The sequence below is a fragment of the Neomonachus schauinslandi genome, chromosome 16 (genome assembly GCF_002201575.2).
Source record: "Neomonachus schauinslandi chromosome 16, ASM220157v2, whole genome shotgun sequence".
Lineage (NCBI taxonomy): Eukaryota > Metazoa > Chordata > Mammalia > Carnivora > Phocidae > Neomonachus > Neomonachus schauinslandi.
The window spans coordinates 31,746,087-31,766,483 of record NC_058418.1 but is presented as its reverse complement, the minus strand read 5'-3'; the positions used below and the strand labels follow the sequence as shown (position 1 = coordinate 31,766,483).

The 20,397-nt window shown below is 60.1% G+C and overlaps 1 protein-coding gene across 2 annotated transcripts in view; it reads right to left on the bottom strand.

Moving 5' to 3' along the window:
* Positions 1-544: 544 nt before the first annotated feature.
* Positions 545-20,397, bottom strand: part of GNAO1 (G protein subunit alpha o1) — a 158,527-nt gene continuing 138,674 nt past the window's right edge. Inside the window, exons 6-10 of one of the 2 annotated variants that reach the window (XM_044911487.1) lie at positions 14,374-14,483; positions 8,670-8,798; positions 6,699-6,828; positions 2,792-2,945; positions 545-732 (exon numbers count right to left, since the gene is read on the bottom strand). In XM_044911487.1, the coding sequence (XP_044767422.1) occupies positions 545-732; positions 2,792-2,945; positions 6,699-6,828; positions 8,670-8,798; positions 14,374-14,483 (711 nt within the window). Of the gene's footprint in view, positions 733-2,791; positions 2,946-6,698; positions 6,829-8,669; positions 8,799-14,373; positions 14,535-20,397 lie in introns of both variants that reach the window. The other variant, XM_021705817.1, reaches the window with a different exon arrangement.

The window sequence follows — 20,397 nt, the reverse complement described above, 5'->3', positions numbered from 1 at the left end:
TGCCTGGGGGCTGAGATCCAGGCAGAAGGAGGAGGGAAGCACTCGCCCAGGTTGAGCCCTGGGACCCCCACGTGCTTGGGCTGGCCCCACCCTGGCTTTTGGTGACGGAGCTGCCCTCGACCAGACAGACCCCAGAAAAGGCTGAGCAGTGGCTCCCGCTGGCCCCACCCCGGCCGGCACCGTGTCCCCTAGAGCCACCCCCACACAGGAGGAGACCCCCGGGCTTCGAGTATGAGTTACCAAGTGTAGCGCATGCCCGTTCCGGGCCAAACGGCGGCCACCATCCCCCCAGGACCAAACACTCAGAGATGAAGCGGAGGCTGCTCAGCCCCCCGGCCCGGCCCCCGCGTTACCGCGTGTTCTGACGTCTGTGGGAGGGGCGGCCCCCGGAGGCTGTGCCCTCCACCCTCCTTGGCGCCGGCCGCAGGTGCTTCGCTGTCAAGTGCAGAGATCGGTGTGAGCGGTGGTGGCGCTCTGGTTCCAGGGGAGGGGCGGGGCAGCAGGCCAGGCAGGGAGGTGGGCAGCCGGGGGGTGAGGCAGGGGCTCAGTAGAGGCCGCAGCCCCGCAGGTTTTTGGCGATGATGACGTCCGTCACGGCGTCAAAGACAAACTGGATGTTGTTGGTGTCGGTGGCGCAGGTGACGTGGGTGTAGACCTCCTTGTGGGCGGACTTGTTCTTGCTCTCGTACTGGGCCTGGATGTAAGCCACGGCTTCGGTGAAGGCACTGGGGCCTGGAGGAGAGAGCAGGTGTGGGCCGGTGAGGCGAGGCCGCCGCAGGCCCGGCCTCCCGCGACCACCCCGGGGGGGCACGACCTGATGCGGGGGGAGCGTGACGGCCCAGCGAAGCCAACAGGGGGCTGCGCGGTCAAGTCGGCAGTCCACATCCAGTTTGAAAATAACGAAGCAAAATATCAAAGCTCATGGTGCCTCGTCTGTATCAAGGGTGAATCTCGTTTCATGAAACTCCTGTTTTCCTTTTGAATCTGCACCCACTGACTCCTGCTGCAAGTGTTCCTTCGTACTGTGGGTCCTGCTCAGAGAAGGCGGGCCCCGGGCTGACCCGGCCTGCAGGCCTGTCCTCCCCATGTCCTTTGGCCGTCGCTGGGCGCCCATGAGCCTCCTTGGCCTCCCCAATCCTTCTCACCCTCGCCTTTCTCCCGTTTGCTACCGGGGATTAACAGCCGCCTGGCTCTGTGGCCGGCCTGGGGAGTGCCACGCTGCCCGGTTCCCAGGTGAGCCCAGGGACAGGTGTTTCGGGAGATCAGCTGCTGTCCGGGGAGAAGCAGAACAGGACCCCCGGCTTTGCACTGAAGCCCCCATGAGCTCCGGGAGTCTGGGCCAGGCATGGTGGGGCTGCCACCAGTGGCTGAGGGCCGGCAGGGAGTGGGGCTGGATCTTAGAGCCACAGGGCTGGGCTGGGACGGAAGCCTGGAAGGGGCATATCTGGAAGGGGGTCCCAGCCCCTCAGGCACATGGGCACATGGGCCTGGCCTTGAGGGTGTACCAGACCACAGCTCCGTCTGTAATCAGGGCTGAAGGTGAGGGAGAGTGTCCCTGGGACCTACAGGTCATCACTCAGACTTCCTCAGCCCCAAACCAGCCGTGGTGACCGACCTGTCCTGCCTGCTTCCACTGTACCATAGGCCACAGCCCAGGTCACCCAGGGCAGGATCCACAAACCCCCAACTCGTGGCTAAGAGGAGGCTGACTGGTGGGCATGAGGGTCTTATCCGTCTCTGGTCGCATGCTACTGGGGGCCTGGCCTCTGGGGTAGTCAGCCTGGCCTTGTGGTGGGGGGAGACAGTACTGCTTGCCTGGCCCCAAGTCATGACCCCCACATCTACTCTCAAGGAAGTGGGTTTCAGCCCGGGTGCTCCCCTGACAGGCCCGCCTTGTTGGGGCTCTGCCGCTGCTCTGTACTTTCCAGGCTGGGGCCTGGCCGGGCTGGGGAGGCCCCCTTCTCCACCCACTCTCCCCTCTGGCCTGGCTCTGGCCATCTGGAAAAGCCAGTGGGCCACCCTTCCTGGTGCATGGGGCCCTGGTCAGGCTGTCCTCCCTGGCTGCCTGTACATTCCACAGTTGGGGAAACTACGGCCCCATTAACAGAGGTGGTCCTGACCTCCTCAGCCCCTCTGCAGGGAGCCCTGGGTCTCTACTGCTCGAGAAGCTCTGTCAGAGCCAATGGGCCACTCCCTGCGTGTAAGAGCCCGTATGGAGGTGTTATTACTTACAATCACAATGGTAACAGTCCCAGCAAATGTTTAGTGAGCACCTAGTATGTGCCAGTTGCCATGCTAAGTTCTCCATGCTCCTTAGCGCACTTTGTCCTCACAGCCAGTCCTGAGGGAGGGCCGCAGAATCCCAGGGATTACGTGACCTGCTCTGAGCGGCAGAGCTGGGCATGACCCTCAGGGGCCTGACTCGAAGCCCCAGCTTTTAAGCCCCTTGTCGCCCTGGTGCTGTCACCTTGCTGATAATCTGTGTTTACAGATGACCAAGCCGAGCCTCCAGGAGGGAGCCGAGCGCCCACAGCTCGTGGGTGGCAGAACCAGGCTTCCAGCCGGGCTCCCCCTGACCACTCGGCCTGCCTCCCTACAGCACATTCGGGGGGCGGGTGGGGGAGGCCCGTCTTTTGTTCTGTGCTGGATTCTTCCTCACGGAATGCTGTGCCCCCTCAGAGCCCGGGGAATGCGGACCGGGCTAGGTCAGGGGCGGATCCCCCAGGAATGCGCATGGCCAGAAGCGGCTTCCCAGGCTCCTGCTGTCCCTGCCGGGACAGGGACTGTCTACCTGTGTATTCGGGGAAGCAGATGGTTAGCGGGGACTTCTTGATCTTCTCTTCAAATATGTCCTTCTTGTTAAGGAACAGGATGACGGACGTGTCTGTGAACCATTTGTTGTTGCAGATGCTGTCGAAAAGCTTCAGGGACTCGTGCATGCGGTTCTGCAACAGAGCGGAGAGGCAGGTGAGGGCTGGCCGTGCCCGGGGCCCTGGCTCCCCGCGGCCACCGACACAGCTCACCAAGCAAAGGAAAGGCCCGCTGACGTGGCCGACTGCACCACCGAGGGACAGAGATGGGAGGGCCCGCAGGACAAACGGGACACGCTCCTTACTTCATTCCACACGCAGGCAGGCTGGGGCAGAGCAGGGCGGGCAGGGCGGGCGGGGAATGCTGCCCACCCTCCCCCCCCCCCGAGGAGGGCCGCCCTGGGATGGGGCAGCGAAGTCCCCCCGAGGGGCTCTAGCCCATGGAGAGGACATGCACCATGCACGCAGGGGGCGGGGGCAGCACCACCATCCAACACATCTACACGGAACCACGGGCCATGCAGAGTTCTCTACCGGGGTCTCATTCGGTTTCACCAGCGGGGGTGGGAGGGTGCACGCATTCCTTTGGGAAACATTAACCGAGGACGAGGAGATCCTCGAATTAATCCAGAGTTGGAAGCAGACACCAGGGGGACAGCGTCTGGGGGGTGATCTTGCTGTGGCCTTGGTGCAGTTGGGAGATCGAGTTGGTTGGCTGGGCCGCGGCTGGGCCGGTGGCGGCTCTGGGTGAGCTAGTTGTTGGGGCTGGTTTCTCAGTAGAGTGGCCAGAAGAACCCCAAGAAGAAACCCAGAAAAGCAGATTAACACGGAAAGGAAGATAAAACCCCAGAACACAGGAGGAAAAGAGAGAGGAAGAAACTGAAATACTGCTTCCGCCAGTCTTGGGTCCGGGGAGTCAAGGCCAGCCCATCCTGAGGCCCCCACGCAGGCCGGCGGAGGCCACGGTCGCCCTGGACCGAGGACGAGGACCGAGGACGGCGAGGGTGGGGAGGTGGGAGTGGGCGGGGCAGGCAGTCACAGCAAGTCACCCGGCGGGGCCCTGACAACCTGGTGCTTTCAACTCTTAACTGATGGTTTCGGTTGGAGGGAGGCGCTTCATACCTGCCCAGCTTGGAGCGTCTCTCAGAATCTGCGCATGGTTTTGGCCTTGGTTTGGCAAGTTAAGGCCCTGCAGGTGGCGGTGACGACAGAGCCTGAAGAAGCGATGGTAGACCGAGGCCCGGGGCCGCCAGAGCCACCGGCCTGGGGTATGAGGACAGGATGAAACCCTCGGGCTGCCGGGCTGCAGTGGGCGGGGCGGCCGGCCGGCGGGGGGCAACCCGGAGCCCCCGGCCCCTGGCCAGGCTCCAGGAGCCATCTGCAGACCCCTCTGTGCCGGCAGGCCCCACTCCTGCCCTGGGCCAGGAGGGACGTGCGGGCTGACCACAGAGGAAGTCTGAGGACCAAGGACTGGTCAGCAGGGTCGAGCTTTTGCCTCCCGGGGCGGAGTGTCCGTGTCCCATAGCTTGTCCTTTCGCCACATGCTTGGATGGAGCAGCCCGGCCACGGCCGCCTCCCGAGCGCAGAGTCGGCGTGCAGTGGGCCTCATGAAGGAGGAAGGGAGAGGCTGCCCATGCCCCCCCCACGGGCAGGGCCAGCGCCGTCTGGCTCCCCAGCTGCCCAGTGTGGCCGTGTCCTGGGCACACAGACATTTGCTTAGTTCTCTGGCCATGGTATTGTTCTTGCTGGGCCGGGCCAATGAGCCGCCTTTGTGAGTGGTGGTCATGTCGTGAAGCCTGTTCCCGGAGGGGCCGCTGCTCTTCCCAGGGGGCACGGGCGGCCTGCTTTGGGGCGGAAAGGGCTCCAGGAAAAGCCCATTCCTGGCCTTGGCTTCCACAAGGTCCTGTGCTTCAGCCCTTGTGCAACAAGGGCCGGAGAAATGGGGCAGGAAGAGAGGAGAGAGAGGGTGGAAGAGGGACAGTAAAGGCAAGAAGAGAAGGAGGCCGAGGGGCCTGGGGAGAGAGGTCCCCAGAAGCTGTGCTGCACTCAGTAGCCGGGCTGGTGAGGAACTCCGGGAGGTCCGGGCTGGACGGGGTGGGCAGACTGTGAGGGCTTCGCGAGCACAAGGCCTGGCACCTAACCAGACCGCGTTCACTGGTGAGCCGAGGGCCAAGGAGCTGGGGGCCCGGTGGTTGCCAGACCCACAGAGATGTCCCTTTGCTTCACCCTGGTGCTCCAGAGGTGAGTGAGAGGCCCAGCCCCATGGCTTTGGAGCCTGGGACTTGGGTTTAAGCTGCTTGCAGGCCCGGGAGGGCAGGTCACAGGGGAGAGGCGAGTTCAGGGAGAGGGGCCCTCCTGCCCTCCAGCTCTCTGCTTACTTTGCAACCCGTGGCTGGGCTAGCATCGCATTCATTGCCCAGCCCTGCTTCTCACTCCCAGGCTTGGGAGGGAGAAAAGATGAGCCAAGTGGACACCAGACCATGCGGGTGGATTCCACTGCACAGTGAATAGCAGCTTCAAAAGCACAGAGTCAACCGGCGGAACAGTGAGAGATATGCCAGGGCTGTCCCTGTGCAGGGCTGCATGGTGGGGGGCGGCCAGTTAGTCCGGGTCCAAGCGCAGCCCAGTGTGGGCATCTACCCACCTCCCGGCTCCAGGGACCCGAGACGCCACAGCCTGCCGAGGCCACTGAGAGTGATAGCATTACCAGAACGAGCTCCCAGCTAGGGTCCCAGGAACTTCACCCCTGGACAAGGCAGGCCTTAGGGGGCTTTGCTGGAACCCAGCTCAGGGGTGCAGCTGGCCCCGAAAGAGGAAGGGCAAGGCAGACAAACCAGCATGGGATTCACCCCCGCCCACGCCCCCCGCCGACGGCTCCGGTCCCAGTCTGCCAAAAGCCTCATCCCTATGCCAGTCTCTCCCCACGGCGCGGCGCCCCAGCCTGCAGCCCACCGGATGCGCCCAGCAGCCCTGCGGGACCAGCAGGCCAGGACTGAGGCGGAGACAGACCCAGAGAGGCCACCGTGCTCAGGGCCTGCCGTGACGACACACTGCTTCAAGCTCTCAGCGCTGACTTTGAGAGGCTGGGGCCCAGGGTCTGTGCGTGCGTCCCACACAAGGGGCTGACCCCACGGCCAGGACCCCGTGACCCCCAGGGGTGCCGCGGGCTCGTCTCTAGGGACCCCGCGGGTGCACCACGCCAACACCCAGCTTCCCTTGCAGGCTCTGCAGACAGGCCCGCTGCTCAGTGGACGCCCCCCACACATAGGGACAGTCGCCAGTGACAGAACCACCCCCAGCTCCGCCGTTCCGGGCATTGCATGCGCATTCTCGCATTCCTTCGCCAACAGCCCCACGACGAAGGTACCATCGTTACCCCACTTTGACAGATAATAGCAACCGAGGCGGGCTTGCCGAAATCTGGCGGCGAACCAGGAGTAGGCCCAGAGAAAGGCCGCGCCTCTCTCCAGGTGAGGACCTCCCTTGGAGGCCAGCGTGGCCGTCCTCCTCTGAGGAGGGGCCCCGCGCCCCGCTGCCCTCCCCTTGGCAGCCACACGCCGCTCTGGCCGCAGGCTGTCAGGCCGAACACCGGCTATTTCTGTCTTACATACATTCTTGCTTGACTGCACCTGGCTTTCTTTTAGGATTGGCTTAACTCCGCTCTGGCCCGACGGCCCCTGGGCCTCTGCTGTGTTTACCGAAGAGGCACTAGCTGTCCGACGTGGCCTCTCCCGCACCCAAATCCCAGGCCGTCTGCCTGGCCGCGGGCACGGCCCCCCGACGGCCGAACCCCGGCCAACACAGCTGGCCCTGCCCCAGAGCCACCGGGGCCACCGAGGCCGAGTCCCTCCATGTCACCACAGGCCGGGCGGGCCCAGGGCCACTCACCGTGGTCTCGTCTTCATGGAGCACCTGGTCGTAGCCGCTGAGCGCGACGCAGAAGATAATGGCTGTGACGTCCTCGAAGCAGTGGATCCACTTCTTGCGTTCAGATCGCTGACCCCCGACGTCGAACAGCCTGGTGAGGGGAGACAGGGAAGCTGTGAGGGGCGGGCGGTGGGGCCCAGGCGGGTGTGGGGGTGCCTGGTCAAGCCCCGAGCCTCCCGGGGAGCCCCGCTGCAGGTGCCAACGGGCAGACCGCTGCTATCTGCCCCATGACCGGGCTGCGCTCACATGCCGGGGCTCAGAGACCTGCCCTTGCAGCTCGAGAATCTTACAAAGGGGGCGCCTCGGCTGGTCCCCGGTAAACTCCTCCTCTCGGGGCAGCATGCACATCCTGTTCCTGGCCTTCTGTGTGTGTCTGGTCACGTCTGTGGTCTGGGCAAATCCCGGACTGGCCTGGGGGGTGTTGGGTGGGCCGGGGCCGGCAGCCGTTACGTGGAGGGAATGGGAGACACCAAGGCGTGAAGGGCCCGTGGTCCTGGCAAGGGCTGGTATGGTAGAGCGAGGGTCTGACCCGGATCTGTCTGCAAAGCCTCACCTCTGCTCCGTGCCACCCCTCCCCAGCAGATGGCTCCCTGCTTCTCCCCCTCCAGACACCACCCCCCAGGGGACATGAGGGCTGTGAGAGGAGACCATGGGCAGGTGGGACCACGTCCTGGAGGTAAGAGGTCGGTCTCCTACCCTCATGCCCTGAGCAAAGACCCACAGCCTCGTGGGCCTAGGCTCTGACCCAGTGTGCACAGGGACCCCAGGTCCTCCCGACAGGAGAACCACTGTGGGCAGAGGCCAGTAAGCTCCGGGCAAGGAAGCAAGTCAGGTTCCCGTCCTACCGCCGCCTCCCATGGGTCCTGCTTCCGCATCTGAAATACAGGGGCATGGCCCCTGGCCTCTGTGACCCTCCACAATGCTTATTCTCACACTCTGCCTGCTGGGTCCCCTCGTGTCCAGAGGTGCAGGCTGGAGACACTGAGGAGGCCAGAAGGCAAGAGACACCTTGTGCGGCCACTCAGCCCATTGCTGCACTCCCTAGGTTCAGGGTAGGCTCTTGAGTCGAGGGCTGCCTGCTGGGTCTAGGGCCTCTGAGAGAGACCCTGAGCCCCCTCAGTCTGTGTGAGAGCAGGCTGGGGCTAGGAAGGCCGTGTGGGATCCAGCCCTCCCAGGCAGGGCAGGGGGCCACAAAGCAGGGCCTTACACCGGTCTACCGACCTATGGTCCCTGCCCTCCTGGCCTCTCCTTCTGCTCCGTGGACACCCAGAAACCACATCTGGAAGGTAGGCGGGGGCAGGACAGGGACTCTCATGCCTCAATACAGGGAGGTTAGCCCAGGTGGGGACACAACTCGCCAGGAGGGCATGAGAAGTCCACCTTCCTGCCTCAGGCTTCTGTTCTGAGGTGCTCTGAGCTCCCGGACTTGAGCTGTGCTCTGTGCTTGGGGACAGCCTGGCTCTTCCCAGGCCTCAGTTTCCCCACATGTACCTAGAGGCGGTGGGTCAGCTGATCTCTAAGCCCCTTCCAGCTCTGAGATTATCTGGGGCCTTGGGGTCTCACAGACACTGCTTGGGCTTATCCATCCTCATTCCCTCCCCCGCCCACAAGGAAGCCTTCAGGGGACCACTGGGGGATTTGCCCTCCTCCTCCTCAGAAGTCACCCAGGGACAGGACTCCCCTCCTTTGTCCACTCAAATCCTCCCTGTTCCTTGGAGACCCACTTCAGGATGCCTCTTCCAGGAAGACTCCTTGGTCGTCCTGGCCCCTGAACTTGGTGGAAAACAGACACACAGACAGGTCCCTTCTTGTATCTAACTGCCTGTCCCAACTGGAGAGCTCCCCAAGGCAGACAAGATGAGGCCGAGAGGCTGGTGTCTCCCATCTGTCACAGTGCCCTCGCCAGGGTACGGGAGGCTCCCCGGGCCTCACCTGAAGTGGAGGTTCTTGAATGTGAAGTGGGTTTCTACGATGCCAGTGGTTTTGACCCTGGTTCGGAGGATATCCTGCTCGGTGGGCTGGTAGTCGGCGGCCCCAATCCGATCCAGGCTGTCCAGGTAGCTGGGGAGGGCAACACACAGGGGCCCTGGAACAAGCCAGCCCGACCCCGGGCAGCGCCCCCTGGGGGCCGACCTGGGGAAGTGACGGCGCCACCTCATCCACCCTCCGGAGTTGGGGGCAGAGAGCGGGGGGCGCGGACTGAGGAGCAGAAGCCTATGTCCTGCCCGCACATTCTCAAAGAGCCTCTAACCCAGACCAAGGGCTGTGTGCACAGTTCCAGGGGCGGTGCATTTAGAGAAGGTCAAACTCTTATACGAGACTAACATGTTTGTAACGCTGCTGTGCCATGTCTTCATCTTAAAATAGTAGGGGCCAATAGTTACATTCGACTCTTGGCATGTGTGATCATGTTTCAACCTTAATTGTCTTGAATTATATGTACTGTTTTATAGATTAGACAACTGAGGGTCAACAATGGTAAGGACCTTGGCCTGCTATGAGCCGGGGCTCGAGCCTAGACATCTGGTCCACCCCTTAACAGTACTCTCCGGTGCTTCCCGGAGGCCTCTGGGCATCTGCCCGTCTTTCCAGACTTGCTGAGTCTACCAGGGCGTTGGCCCCATCTTCCCATCTGATGCCCTTGGAAGAGAGGCTCAGAGGTGAGGCCAGGCAGGGGCTGGGACCCACGTCTTTGGCATCAGGGCTCTCTTTTCACATCAGCACTGGCTGATGACTATGTCCTTGCACTTTACCCATCCAGGCCAGGCACCCTAAGAAGGGCTTTGGGGGTCTGTATGGGTTAGGTGTGAACCCAAAGTGAGGGTGGGATCTGGAAAACCAGGAAGGAGGGAGGTGGACCAGGGCTGAAGGAGGTTTCGGTGACCCACAGGGCTGGCTGGGCCTCCTACCCCTCGTGCGGGGTTCTACCACACACAGCCCACAGGACAGGAGCCCCGAGGGTCCAAGCCCCAGGACAGTGTGGGGTCCCAGGTTGCATGTGGAGCAGCTGCCCTTCATTAGCACTAGCCCTGGGACATGTGGGGGTCGGTTCCTCAGCTTGAGGATGTCGTGGGGCTGGAGGGCAGGGGACACGTTCACCAATGAGGGTTTCCACTGGTAAACCAATAATCCAGGCCCACCTCAAATCCTTGTGAGGATTTTCCCTAAAAAAATAAGACCGAATGAGGGATTCCCAGGGGCAGGAGGCGTAAGCTTGAAGTCACACTGCTAGAAAAGAGACCCTGCTAATATTTGAGCCTGGGTATGCCGGACTCCAGATACCGTGCTCTTACACAGGCCTCCAGGTCTCCTCTCCTCTGAGGAAGGAGGGGAGCGGAGGCAGCAGAGTGGACCCGGGGTCTCTGGCTGCCTCAGCATCTCCTGGCCAGGCCCCTGGGAGTGTCTGGGCTCTGGGCTCAGCCTGGAGGAGCCCCTCCCAGCCCTTCCCAATACTCCTAACCCCTCTGGGCGTGACCCCTTGCAACCCCCTCCCACTGCCTCTGCTTAGGAGCCCTGCTGGTTTTGAAATGACCTTCGTTCTGTTGTCTCCAGCTGGACACCAGGACTGGGGAGCCTCTGGTCTTGGCCTCCCCCCCCCCGAACCTGGTCCCAGCTGGGGAAACCTCCTTTAGACAGAAAATCTGGCCCTCTGTCTCCCTGTTCTGGCTGAGCCTCACACAGGGACATGGCCAAGGGAGGGGAGGGTGAGCAAGTGGAGGGGCACCTACTGGGTGTACAACCTCCCCATTGTCCCGGGTGCTGGGATCGAACACGATCGATACTGTCCCTACCTCTCCAGAGCCTACATTTGTGTGTGTGCGTGTGTGTGCGAGATAATTAACAGTTAAGTAAGCTCTAGAACACGTCAGGAGGAAAGACTGAGGCAGTTGGTAAGGAGGAGGCCTGAGGAGTGTTGCTCTTGGACAGAGGGGGGCTGGGGAGGGCAGGATGACATTGGAGTGGAGGCTGAGGGGGGCTGGGGTGAGCTTCTCTCCTTGCGGGTGCGGAGGCCATCCTGCGGTGGTGGGGGAGCCCGGGATGCAGGCCCCGGACAGGGGTGGCGTGGCGGGAAGCACCCGTCCGTGGCAGGAGGAGGGAGCCGTGGGACTGGAGTGGGGTGATGGAGGCAAGGGTGGGGCGCAGCTTGTAGGCACTTGGGCTTTCACACTGAGTGAGATGGGAAGCTTCTGGAAGGTTCTGATGAAGAGTGTGGGAACAAGGACTCTGCTGCTGTAAGGAGAACAGACCGGAGGGGGGAGTAGGGACACCTGCTGGGAGGTTGCTGCACCCCTGCAGGGGAGAGGCAACGGCAGGTCAGGGCGCACCACACCGGCAGCTGTGCTGGGGGCCGGGGGAGGCGGGATGTGGGAGGCAGAGCCCATTAAAGCCACCTCCTCGTGTGTATAACGAAGCTGCTCTTAGTGGGAGGAAGAGCGGGGGCAGAGCAGGTTTGGGGGAGGGTGGGAGCTGGGAGTCAGGTGGCATGTATTAATTTGAGATGTGCTGAGATGTCCAAATGGACCCGGAGGAGGCAGAACTCAGGAGGGAGGGCGGGGCTGGCCCCAGACAAGTGAGAGTTGTCCGGGTGTGTGAGGAATTGAGGGCGACGAGGCTGGAGAAGCTCACCCAGGCCCTCAGCATGGACTGGAAGAGGTTCAAGGGCTCCAGAGAGGGCACAGGCAGGAAGTGGGGAGGGTTGTGTGCATGGGGGTGCTGCAAGGAGGGGTCGAGAGCCTGAGCCGTCTCAGTGGGGTGCAGGAACAAAGCCTTGAGGGGTGGGCTCCAGAGAGAGGGCAGGAGAAAAAACAGTCCTAACCAGACCATGAACTAGCTTGTAAACCCCCTGCTTGGACGTGCTCAGGTTTCTGGGAGCCTGGGGCTTGTCTCAGCATCATCCAGAGGAGTGAGGAGACAGCCAACCCTGTCCATAGAGGCCTGGGTGCAGGGAGCCTGGCAGCACTGGACACCTCCCTGTCCCCTCGGGGCCCTGGTGTCCTTACCTGTCAAGTGAGAGGATCGGGCTGGGGGACTTGGTGAAGGGCTCTAGGCCTTTGGGAGCGACTCACACCATCCCCCTAGAATTGGGCCCCGAGACAGCCCTATGGGGCTCACTCTCTCTGTCACAACAAATCCACTGTTAACTATTTTGTATATCGCACCAGGATTCTGTCAGAAAAGGGGATCTGGCTGCAAAAACCAGGATCGCAAAGCCACCCTGGACCAGGAAGGGTTTAAGGTCCTTCTTTAACTGACTGCTGTGGGTTCCGCCCTTGCCTGCCCCGGGACCCTGTTCCAGAGACAAACACACAGAGAGGAGCTGGGTTTCCTCAGCTGACTTGGTGGGGAGTTGACAAATATTGACTCAAATTTCTTATTGAAAGTTACAAAGGGGGGGTGCCTGGGTGGCTCAGTCATTAAGCGTCTGCCTTCGGCTCCGGTCATGATCCCGGGGTCCTGGGATCGAGCCCCACATCGGGCTCCCTGCTCAGTGGGAAGCCTGCTTCTCCCTCTCCCACTCCCCCTGCTTGTGTTCCCTCTCTCGCTCTGTCAAGTAAATAAATAAAATAAATAAATAAAATCTTAAAAAAAAAAAAAAGAAAGTTATAAAGGTAACCACCAGAAGAACCACAAGTAATTCCCTAATTAGCAAGAAACTGGTCGTGGAAGTGGGCAGAGACATGGGAGGCGGGCAGGTGAGCTGAACTCCTCCGATTCCATCCTGGAGGCCACTAAATACTATGGCAGGTTGGAGGGTCAGGTTTTCCTGGACAACACTGGGACAGAGAAATGGAAATAGTTAGAAGTTGGAGGGGGACAGCCCTGAGAGAAGGAGTTTACTATTAATTTTATACCTCTCTGGAGTGTTAAAAATTTTGTTTTGCAATGTATTCATGTTATAATTAAATGGACAGCAATTCAAGTGGAGAGCACAATTTGATGGCTCGAGGGGATTGAGGAGATGGGAAGGCCCTGGACTGGGGCCCAGCAGGGGCAGGGAAGCCAGTCCCCACCCAAACAGCTCCAGGGGACGACCCGGGTCCGTTGGAGGAGTGATTTGAGTGTGCACCGGCCGCTGTGGGCACAACCCCCCCGGGCTCACACCCCTGCCCACTGAGGTGTCCCAGGTGGCTCATCAGGGCCCGGGGCCCGGCTCACTACCACCTGGGACTCCCGGGACCTAGGGCTCACCAGCTAGACAGTCTAGGTGTACAGAATGGAAGGATGCTCTGGCCTAACTCAAGTCCCTAATTTGGTAGCTGTCATTGTGGCCAAGGGAAATGGCCCAACGTCCATAAGCAAGTGCCATTTTCTGGGCCCTCGCCCCTGCTACACCACCAGGGTGTAGGCCAGGGTTTCTCGGGCTCAGCACTACTGACATTTTGGCCCAGATGATTCCTTGCTACGGAGGGCCGTCTTACGCACTGTAGGACGTTCAGCAGCACTCCTGGCCTCTGCCCACTAGATGCCAGTGCCACCACCCGAGTCGGGACGATCAAGCATGTCTCCAGACTTTGCCAAATGTCTCCTGGGGGCAGAGTGGTCCCCGCAGAGCAGCAGGGGTGAGGACGGCTGAATCAGGTCGGTGGTGGAGCACACACGTCCTAAGACTGTGGGTTTAAGCCCAGAGGCTCCCACTGACAACCCGGGCACAAGACTGTAAAAGTGGGGTGTGGTCCCAACTTCTCCAGGACAGAAGACATGTGCGCAGCCAGCGCGGACCATTCCCAGGGGCGTGGAACCCCGATCTAGGGAACAAGGGCATGTAACCTTAGGGACGCCTGAAGTGACGAGCTGGTGTCACGGGAAGAGCACCCATGGGCCACCTTCCCTGCCTCTCCCTTTTTTTTTTTTTTTTAAGATTTTATTTATTTATTTGACAGAGAGAGACACAGCAAGAGAGGGAACACAAGCAGGGATAGTGGGAGAGGGAGAAGCAGGCTTCCCGCCGAGCAGGGAGCCCGATGCGGGGCTCGATCCCAGGACCCTGGGATCATGACCTGAGCCGAAGGCAGACGCTTAACGACTGAGCCACCCAGGCGCCCCCCTGCCTCTCCCTTTGTCCCCCTTTCAGCCCTCTCTGGCTTCCACCGAGCCTCTTCCCTCACCTTCACTCCCCCTCCTCTCCTCTCTCCTTTCCTTCCCCGTATTTGGTTATAACGCACTATCAAAGGATATGTTCTATTATCTCCTATTTCCTTAGTCTTATTTAAAATATTCCAAGATAAAGGAATAGAACGTGTGTTTCCTCTAAAATGAAACAAAAATGGCATCATGTCGACTATTTTCTGCCTATGTGGCTCTTGATTTGTACTTGTGGGGTCAGGGCTTCTCCAGAGGGAAAAAGCTGTTAGACTAAAGACCCTCCTTCTGGAGTGCCAGGCCCAGTCCAGGGCAAGGTGGGGATGGGCCCCGTGCTCTGGGAGCCCTACTGTTAGCTGTCTCTTGTGGGTCCGGCTCCCGGGCCCCGTCCTTACCCAGGGCGTGCGAGGAGAAGCCCTTCCGCTCTCCTTCCCGACACCTTTCCTGCCGCCTGTGGCAGTTCTGACCTCAGCCGAGGACCCCTCCCTGCGCGCCCGCCCCCTCCACGCTGGCCTCCGTGCCCTGCTGGCGGCCGCCCCAGCCCTGAGACACTCACTATTTGGCAGAATCGTTGAGCTGATACTCCCGAGACCTGTTGAAGCACTCCTGGATTCCTGAGTCGCCCCAGAGCCGCATCATGGCGGAAAGCAGTTCGGCAGAGAAGGGCTCGGTGTCTTCCATCCGACTCACCACGTCACACACCATCTTGGCGTCAGCCTGTGAGGGGACGGGGGGGCGGCTTTGAGGCGCCGGGACAGCGGCTCAGCCCTCAGCCTGCTCAGGAGAAGCGGGACACTAGACACAGTGTGCACACAGTCTGGGGGACGACGGCCGTCAGGGCCTGCGTTCCAACCATGCCCCACGCAGCCTGAGCGTCTCTGGTGGGCAGGAGGGGAGCAGACAGGGCTCCGTTCTCCACCCGCCAGCTCAACCAGGGCAGCCCTGCTTTCACCTAGTTCAAAACCTGGGGTTTTGCAGAGTATTTGTTTTTTGGGGAAAAAAAAAATCAATGTTCTTGACTAATGTAATTTTTCTCTACTTCTTACCCAGGTAGAGCAAGGTCCCTGGAATTGGGCAAATCAGGGAGAGGGACATTTTGGTTACTTGAGAATTCCAGGTAGCTGAGGGACTGGGCCCCAGGGGAGCTGTGCCCTTGGGGGAAGGGCATGAAGAGGCTGGTTGTCCAGTTATGTCAATATTCAATGTCAAGAGCTTAGGCCCTTGGCTGGCCCAAAGTTAAAACCTAATTTTTTTTTAAAAGTTTTTTTTTTTTTTTTTGGGGGGGGGGGGGGGGGTGGCGCAGAGGGCGAGCAAGCAGACTCCGCACTGAGCAAGGAGCCTGACACAGGGCTCGATCTCATGACCCTGAGATCATGACCTGAGACAAAAACCAAGAGTCGGATGCTTAACCGATTGAGCTACCAGGTGCCCCCAAAACTTAATTTTATTAATTTTTAGTTACTTATTTGCCTTTGACCTGTGGCCTACCTGTCCCTGGGGGCCAGGGAGGCCTAGACCCAGTTAAACAAGGGAAGGGTAGAAGGGTGAATAAAGAGATAGGGAGGGACGCCTGGGTGGCTCAGTCGATTAAGCAGCTGCCTTCGGCTCAGGTCATGATCCCAGGCCAGGGTCCTGGGATCGAGTCTCGCATCGGGCTCCCTGCTCAGCGGGGAGCCTGCTTCTCCCTCTCCCTCTGCCTGCCACTCCACCTGCTTGTGCTCTCCCTCTATCTCTATCAAATAAATAAATAAAATCTTTATTAAAAAAAAGAAAGAGAGAGAGGGAGTTTGCCTTTCTCTGCCCCTCTCCCCTTCCTCCTTTGTCTGAGGGGCTGCGATTTTCCCAAGGTGCACCGTGGAGGCTGAGACCCTGTTGGACTTGCAGAAACAGTACGTCACAATGAACAGGTGTCTTCCCCCTTCCCTTTCTCTGGGAACCAAGCAGGGTCACCGTTCTCAGAGACGACGGATCACGTACGTGTACCCCCCAAACCGGGAAGGCAGTGGTCTCTGAAGATGCAGAGGCTCTTGGAGCAGTCACAGGACCTCCCCCGCGCCAGCACCTTGCACACTCACGCAGCCCTTCACGGCCTACAAAGCACGCTCCTGCATGCACGTGTACACACACACACACACACACACACACACGCACCTCATGGAGGGGCGGTGGGAGACTGCATTAGTCTCTCTCTCCGCCCCTGCCTGGCTCTCCGCTTGTGCCTGAGTCCATGCCCTTTGCCTCGTGTCTCTGCAGTTCCTGCCCCCTGGATGCAGAACACAGTTCCTCTGTCCTTGACTGTGAGTGGCTGTGGGCCCTGCTCCGGCCCATATAAGGATGTGGAAATTCCCCAGCCAGCCCTTCCGAGGCCTTGCATGGCCTTGCTTGTCCTGCTGGGCGCCCCCCATCATCATGAACACACCTGGGCTCCCCGTTCATCCCAGCAAGAGGATGAGGGACGCACGGAACATAACGGAGCCACCCTGGGTCTCTGATCCCCAACGAACTGCTGCCCCACGGAAAGAAATAATTGCTGTTGCAAGTGACCGAGTTAGGGGAGTTTGTTAGTACTGCTGTGGCCATCACTAACTGGCACGGTAGTCACTGTGTTACTATCCCCATTTTACAGGTCAGGAAACTGAGGGCCCGAGAGAGGAAGGCACTCACCTATGCTCACAGGTGGGAAGTGCCGGAGCTGGGACCCGACATCAGGAGGCTCCGACCCCAAGGCCAGCCTCTGGGATAAAGACCCACAGTGCTGAGAGCAGCTCCCGACTGCAGCACCTGGATGGCCACAGGGCCTGACGCAGGGCCCACAGCAAGGACGACAGGCATTAGCCACAGGGTCTGCGCTCCATTTGAGAGGACTGCTGCTTTTCATGTCGAGATTGGAGCAGGAGATGCTGCGGAGCCCCATTCATACCTGGGCGCCTGCCTGCTGGTCTCAGAGGGCTCCTGCAGAGGGCCCGGCTCCCCGGCTTTGCCTCGGGGGCACTCTGCTCCCGGGCGGCAGGCTGCACGGTTTGGGAGTTAGCGTTTGGGACAGACAGGAGTTGGCGGGCCCGCAGCCGGGCTTCCTCGCCCGGACAGGAGGTGATTCTGAGACGCGTCTGCCAGGCTTTCAGAGGATGCCCAGGGTCCCGAGCCCTGGCCGCCCCAAGCCCCAATCCCTGCCCCCTGCCCTGTGCGACATCCTCTCTCCCTTCGTTTCCCTCTCTTCCCTGTTTCACTTCCCCTTAAGTGAACTCCCCAATAAACTCCTGGTCTCAGGGTCAAGTTCTCGAGGAATCCAAATCAGGACAAGAAGATGCCCGTCTGAGCCCAAGCCCCGGGCAAAGCTTACCTGCCGAGTCTTCACACATTTCTCCTGTGACAGGGCCTGCCTCAGATCACTCTCCTGACACCCCCATGCGGCCCCTCAGCACAATACCCCGAAGGGCTCTGAAGAACAGGTCTGCCTCGCGGCCCCAGGGGGATGTCCCAGCGGCAGGGCAAGAGGTGTGGCTGGGAGTGCAGGGCCAGGCAAGGATCGGGGGCGGCGGCACACTGGCCCCTTTGTGTTAGCAAGCGCACAGTCCCGCGGGGCCCAGCCCAGCTTCCAGTGCAGGGCAAGGGTGTGTGTGTGGGGGCAAGGTGTGCAAAGCTAAGGTAAGGAAGCTGTGAGGTGGCCGACGGGCAAACGCCCTACTCTGGACCGGCTATGTGCTTCCCTTGGGGTTTTTCAGTAGGGTCAGCCTGAGAGGACGTGCTCCCAGAGTCAGCGGTATCTCTAAGACCCATGTCCCGCTCCTGGGGAAGCCCCTAAGAATGAAGCTACCAGAAAGAAGCAGGAAAGCACCATGGTGTTCAGGCCCCCTCATCCTCTCTGCGGCCTGGCCCCTCGCACATCCCAGGCCCCAGACAAGACACGGGGCACTGGGAGAGGCAGGTCCAGGGAGCTGAGCGGGTGCAGGGCAGAGTGGGCCCCGCGGCATCCACCTGGGCTGAGCAGTTGGTGTCAGCATTCCGGGGACCCCTCCTCCGGCTGCCTTTCTCCCAGTTTGAGCATGCACGGGCTGGAGCCCACGGTGGGGCTGAGCCCTTGCTGGGGGTTGGGAGTGGGGTGCCCCAGGCCTGCCATATCCCTGACCTCTCGGGTCCTCTGGTGTCGGGTCTTCATCACTAGCTGATCACTCTACCCTCAAGCCCTTCCAACTCCCAGTCCTCTGACTGAGCTAGAGGCAACACAGACTATTTCACCCGTGGCAGGTGGTTCAAGAAGTGAGGGAAATTGCTGGAAATCTGCAGGTGTTCCTTGGGTGGGGAGAGACACAAAGGAAATGAGGGTTAGCACCTGGGCACTCTGTGGCTGACAAAAGATTCTATACAAAAGGTAAGTGGGGCCAAAGCCTTCTGTGGAGACTTCCCAGAATTGATCTGTCCAGCTAGGTAGCCATTTACGCGTCAGAGGCCCGTCTACTGCGGAAGGTGGGTGGGCAAGTTTGGCGGCTGTCTACCTGGGGCAGAAAGCTACAACTGGCCTGGAGGCTAGCAGGCCAAGCCCACAATGCTGGCCAGCCCAGATCCAGCTCCCTTGGGGTGCTGTCCCAAGATCCCGAGCCACCCACAGCTGACACGGAGGGCTGCCCACCAAGACAGGATGGCTTCCCAGCTTCTGAACCGTGCTGGAGATGAGTTTCTGCAGCATCTGAGCCTCCCCTGGGCCACGGGCCTGGAAAGCTGGCCCCGGGGCCTGGGTGATGGGTGCCCTAGGCAGGCAGTGACTCAGGCAGGGTGGGTGAGCAGGGCTGCTGCCTCCACCTGGGGCTAAAAACAGGCCTATGAATCAGGGGCCTACATGCTGACGCTGCTCCTGAGTGCCTGGGTGACCTTGGGAGACCTCGGTCTTCCTCAACTCTCCCTCCATGTGCCTGCTATCTGTCCTGTCTGTGGCCCGCGGCTGGTGAACCTGGCCAGAGCTTTCCCAACTTCCTCCTTTGGGCCTCACCTTCCTCGTTTCTGCCAGGTCTCTGAGAAGGGAGTTGGGAAGGGGGTGAGGGTGGGAGACACCCTCTGATCTGAGTGCCTTGGAGCCATACCGCGCCTCCCAGCCAGGGGGGGTTTACAAACCACAGCCACTCTCACCTCCTTTGTTGGTCTCCCCACCCATGTCCCGGAATTCCAGCAGGATGGCTGCACAGCTTGGGGAAGGCTGGAAGAGCTCTCCTGCTGGGAATTCTCCAGGGGACAGCCCAGGGGCTGGAGCTGTCCTCCCAGCTTCCTCTCACCCCCAAGGTGCTGCGGTGCTGGGGGTCCTGTGCCAGCAGCGACTCCCCCCCGCCTCCGCCTCCCCCAGCTGCCCTTGCTGTTCCTGTCCGGTCTCCCCCAGCCCAGCGTCTCACTAGCCCAGCTGCTCAGACGCAGACTAGGCGTCATCCTTGGTTCTGCTGCTTCCCTTCCATGTCTGGGGTCCTGCTGGATTTTCCGTCAAAGCTGTTTGCAGTCAGACCACTTCTCCCCATCTTCTCACATGTCTCCCCGGGGCCAAGACAGCACTGTCTTTCTCCTGGCTGCCCTCAGTCCCCCTCCCAAGGGCTCCCTCCCTCCCTTGCTTCTCTCTTGTCTGTTCCTCGCCCGGTAGCCAGCAGGAGACTGTTAGTGTGACATCAATTCTCCCTTAGAAAAAGAACTGAGCACACTGACATCCACGTAAAAGACCGCATCTCCTAACTTTGCTTGCTGCTAGGTGTGGCCAAGTGACAAGTTCCACCCAATGAGAGGTCAACCAAAGTAGAGTGCCCTTTTTAAAGGGAAGTTGCACCCTTTTGTCTCACTTCCTCGTTCCTTCCATCACACTTGGATATAATGGCTGGAGCTCTAGCAGCCAACTTGGATCATGAAGACAAGGTCCATACCCTAGAGATAGTAGAAAACAGCCCCAGGTCCTTGATAGCTTTGTGGACACCGCATACCTTCTGGACATTTTTAAAACATTTAAAATAAATTTATTATTGAAATCATTATTTTTCAGGCTCAGATATTCATAGTCAAACCTAATCCTAATGGGTACAATAACTCTGTTTAAACTCTTTCAATAGCCTCTCATCATACCTAAATTCCAAACTCATTACCTTGGCCTCCAAGCCCCTGCCTAGCCCTCTGTCCCAATCTCCTCCCACTTTTCCCCTTTCATGGGGCTCCAAACACACAGCCCTTCTTTCTGCTGCCCAGGCAAACCAGGGTTATCCCACCTCAGGGTGCTCCGTTGCCCAGAAAATCTGTGCCTGGGCTCTTCCCCATCTCAAATGTCACTTCCTCGGGGAAGGCCTCCTCAATGGCCCCAAGCAGAGTCTGTCCCGACAGCACACTGACCACATGTCACAGCTGGTGTCATGTGAGCCTGTTCCTCAGGGCAGGGATGGTTTCCTGATTTTTCACAGTTCCCCAGGTCTCACACTGTGCTTTGTACATAGCTGGTGCTCAGCAACATTTATGGGACGAGTGGGCCTTTGGCACTTAAATATCAGGCATGGCCCCGGTTTCTCACTCCATCCTATCTGTCCCCTGCCTCTTCTCATCTGGTTGATTTCAACAGTATCTGTCG